This window comes from Ischnura elegans, chromosome 1 (genome assembly GCF_921293095.1).
Source record: "Ischnura elegans chromosome 1, ioIscEleg1.1, whole genome shotgun sequence".
NCBI classification, from domain to species: Eukaryota; Metazoa; Arthropoda; class Insecta; order Odonata; family Coenagrionidae; genus Ischnura; species Ischnura elegans.
In genome coordinates this window covers 169045091-169049885 of record NC_060246.1, presented here as the reverse complement: position 1 = coordinate 169049885, position 4795 = coordinate 169045091, and the positions used below count along the sequence as shown (strand labels likewise).

Below are 4795 nucleotides of genomic sequence, written 5' to 3'. Positions count from 1 at the left end.
CGTTTAACATACTTGAAACGCTGCACTTTTTGTCGTAACAACTCATCACAAATCTGGCCGCCCTGCGCTGTACTCGATTAATTTCACCTATTAGTCCTACCTCGTAAGGATCCCACACGCTAGCAGCATATTCCAAGTAAGGCCTCACTAGAGTCAGGTAGCTTATTTCTTTCACCTTTTTTGGGCATTTACCGAGAATTCTTTTTACAAATCCAAGTTTACGGTTAGCTTTCCCGCATACTTCACGTATGTGCTTACTCCACGAAAGATCCCGGGTAATGGTGACCCCCAAGTATTTAACGAATTCGGTATTTGGTAGTGGAATCCCGTTAGCGGTGTAGCTCCTTCTTGAAGATATATCCTTTTCCCTAAAATTCATCACCATACTCTTTTCAAGATTTAATTCTAACTCCCAAGTACTGCACCAGTCATTTACGGCAACGAGGTCCTTTTGTAATGCTAATCTATCGCTAAGGTCGTAAATTTCACGGTATACCACTACATCATCTGCGAAGAGGCGGATTTTGCTCGTGACCACGGTGGTTATATCGTTAATGTAAAGAAGGAACAAAAGAGGGCCGATAACACTTCCTTGGGGTACGCCTGAGGTAACTTGAATTGTATCCGAGCTAACTCCATCCAAAACAACTCTCTGTTCGCGATCCTTTAGGAAATCTTTTATCCAACCAATAACGTGTGTATCTATGCCGTATGCTTCCAACTTTTGAATCAGCTTTAAATGCGGAACCTTATCGAATGCTTTTCTGAAGTCTAAAAATATTTCTCGAATATGTTTATTCCACGATAGATCATTATTGAGTCTAACTCCTAGATATTTCACGGATTCAACTGCATTTAATTGGGTGCCTCGAATGATATAGTTACGCTGTAGGGAGTTATTCTTCTTCCAGAAATTCATTACGACGCATTTTTCCAAATTTAATTCCAACTGCCAAGCATCGCACCAAGCTTGGATAGCAGCAAAGTCATTCGTTAGTTCATCCATATCTTTGCTGGAACGGATTTCTCTGTAAACTACAGCGTCGTCTGCAAATAATCGTAACTTACTGTGTACTACTTCGCCAATGTCGTTTATATAAAGAAGGAATAGGAGTGGGCCAATGACACTACCCTGAGGAACGCCAGAAGATTACACGCTACTGTCAACTTCACCCCGATTCTAAGAAAGATATTCACGTTTTCTGCGACGCAAGTGGACAGGCATACGCCACTGTTATCTACCTCCGATCTGAATACGAAGGAGAAGTCGAAGTCAAACTTCTCAGTGCCAAATCGCGTCTTGCTCCAGTCAAGAAGCCAACAATGAACAGATTAGAGTTGTAAGCAGCATTGCTGGGAGCCAGGATGGCAAGACCAGTGAAGGAAGTGCTGGGCAAGGACATCCCTTTTCAGTATTGGAGTGATTCAACTACAGTTCTGGCTTGGATCAAAAGAGGAAACGAGTGGGAGAAGTTTGTGTCGAACCGCGTCAAGGAAATTCTCGACACTACCACTACCAGCCAATGGAATCATGTACCTGCAGAAGACAACCCAGCAGATCTGCCTTCACGAGGGTGTATTCCGGCAATATTGGTGGAATCAAAGTGGTGGGATGGACCTAAATTTTTAACATTGAGTAAGGAACATTGGCCATGTCCTACATCAGCTGAAATTAACGAGGATGAAATCAACAAGGAACGGAAGAAGACGATAGTATCAATGATCTCTACTCCATTTCCGGCTCCAAGATTTTCCTCTTATCAGGAGAATGTAACAGTCTGGGCATGGGTCAATCGCTTCACTTACAATGTCGTAACAAGACAAGGATTTATAAAATCGTATCCGGCTTGATTTTGTGGAAGTTCTTTATATCCATGATAAAAAGAAGAACACAATGGTAATTTCCACACTTTTAATGCCACAACTCAGCAACCGACCATGGTTTCAACACGTAAGTGTCATTTTCAAGGTGAAAAATCAGTACTCCCTAGTATATATACCCAGACCAAGGTAGGAGGTGGGGGCATATGGAATTAGGTGTGGGGGAGTGTGAGGGGAAACGGTTTTGGTGAACAAGTGAGTGAAGGACGAAAACATACATCGAGTGGGTTTAGACGTCATGGGGATGCATTTTAACAAAGGAGAGTCAGTACAAAATAAAATATCATTATAAGTCCATCCGGGCTATTGGCAATTTCGAATTTTTCCATAAAATCTAGTTTAAGCCCTTTGTCAATACAGTGTAAAATATGTATGTCAAAACTGCTAAAGTGGTTACAGAGGCATGAATGATTAGCGAAACAAGATCCCGTCATTGTATATAAAACTTCAAACAGAGTGAAGGAACATAGAACATAGAACCGATGGATTGTTGCGAATTAAGTCAAAATTAGTACACCGGTAAGATACAACTTATTTCATCTCTCCCATTTTCTTACCACAGCATCATCCGTTAGTTGAAGGACTTATTCGGGATATTCACCTCTTCAACTGTCATGCAGAGATTTTAGACTACTGTGGGGAAACTGAGGGAGAAATATTGGGTACCCAGTGCTAGGAAGACTGTCGCTAGAATCATTCACCAATGTCCGGTTTGTAGGAGGCACGAAGCAAAAGCGTTTGAGGTTGAGACGGCAACACTCCCAGTTGCTCGTGTGCAAGACAGTGAAGTATATCAGACCACGGGAGTAGATCTGACTGGTCCACTTATCATTCGAAATGGAATGAAGGTTTGGATCGTGATCTACACTTGTGCCGTCTATAGATGTGTATAACTGGATGTCGTTACGGGATTATCAAAACAGAGACATTTCTCAACTCTCTGGAACGTTTCGTGGCCAACTACAGAATACCGAATACTGTCTACAGTGACAATGGCACTAACTTCATTGGTGCAAAGAACATATTCGACAAACTGGATTGGGAGGAGATCGCAAAAATAAGTCAAGTCAAGAAATTGCAGTGGATACTAAACTGTGAAGCGGCACCATGGTAGGGTGGATTCTGAGAACGACTCATAAGGAGTGTCAAGGGCCTCATGAAGAGGATGATCGGTAAGAGCAAGTTGTCATTTGATGAGTTCCGCACCTGTATCGCAAGCGTGGCTGCCACCATCAATGACCGTCCACTTACAACCATTACCGAAGATGGAAATGATCTTGCGTCTCTCTCTCCATCCATGTTTTTAAGATGTAAAATGCCTGGAGGTTTCCCTGAAGGAAATTTTGCCCAAGTACTGGAACAGAGCTACCGAAAAATGCAGAATACTCAAACCCAGCTGAAGGATCGTTTTCGAAAAGAGTACCTGTCCTTTCTCATCCAGAAGAAGAAGAAAGTTAACATTCGACCCACTGCTGTGGGAGATGTGGTACTCGTTGGATGTGACAATACGAAGAGGTTCGAGTGGCCCCTTGGGAAAATTGAGGAGCTCTACAGTGGAAAAGATGGGATCGTGAGGTCTGCAAAAATCAAGATTTATAGCGGTAAGGGGATTATCTACATCGATCGTCCCTTACTACGTCTGTACCCGCTGGAGATTTCTCAACAAGAAGGTACATCAATGTCGACGACAACACCTATATTAGAAGAAACCTTGTCGACTTCTATGGAAAAGCCTGTCAAGAACGCTGAGAACAAAGAGGAGTTCATCATTACACGTGGTGGAGGAAAAGTGAAAAAGCCGAGTCGCTACTCTTCCTGGTTTGGAGGAATCATCACATAAACTTCATATACAAATATTTAATTCATTAAGCTATTCTTTTGTGGATATAATACCCAACTAATTGTAAATGAGGTTTGGAATTAGTGGGAGGATGAAGAATCAACTTGAAATTATGAAAAAAACTTGTTTATTTTAGTTGCTATGTAATGTCAAGGATATAAATTTGTTGATTTAATCTTGCTATTAACAATAATAAATGGAACACTGAATCAGTCGGTCAAAACTTTAAATCCCTCTGTCGGGTAGGCGAGTGGATTTTACACCATCACTTTTCAATCGCCACATTTCAGAAGTGCCGTCACGTATTACGATTCCAATCCGCTCCAGGTTCCGCCCAGACGGGCGCACAGTCGCAGAGCACGAGAGAGCGCCAATAGGATTCACCCTCGAGCACTCGCTCTTCAACCCTTCTACCACGAGAGGAGGAAATTTCTGTCCATTTTGTGTATTCGGATGGGATTTGATTCGAGGCAATGATTCGCTTCTTCAAAACGTTCATAATGAACCCTAGGGTATATGATCTTTGTAATGAATCGAGGGAATCTCGAAATCGAATAAAAATATTGAATGCATGTGAATCAGGGCGTCCAGCGACCGGAAATCGGGAATTATGCGTGAATTTTAAGTCCTTGGAATTATGAATTGGAATTAATTATTAATGAATTTTTTCTCCATCCTGGATTTTCACAATCTTTTATTACAAATAATTTCACAGATAATTTTTTCCAGTTAAACGTCCATTTTCAGGCGTTTTAGTCGTAATGTAATGCAACAGAATTAAAATGTCTAGTACTCTTGACTCAAGAGAGATTCAAAAACACATGTTTCGGACATCGCACGTGCGAATTAGTGCGAATCGAATGCCAGGTGACGTCGACACCTACTTATGAGCTAGAAGCAGCTTCTTGGCTTGCTTTGAACAAATGTAAATACAATTTGTGTTGATTAACCTATTCCTTTTCCTTATAAATACATAGAGATAATACGATTTCAGAGTAATGAAGTAATTTGGGTGCTATAAAATTCTTATCTATCGCAGTGATCACGTACGATTAACCTGGAATTTTTTTAACT

General features: G+C 41.3%; 1 protein-coding gene across 1 annotated transcript; it reads left to right on the top strand.

Moving 5' to 3' along the window:
• The first annotated feature begins 3037 nt into the window (after positions 1-3037).
• LOC124172879 lies at positions 3038-3721 on the top strand. Its single transcript, XM_046552417.1, has one exon. It carries the CDS (start codon positions 3038-3040, stop codon positions 3719-3721), a length of 684 nt encoding a protein of 227 aa, XP_046408373.1.
• Positions 3722-4795: the final 1074 nt, after the last annotated feature.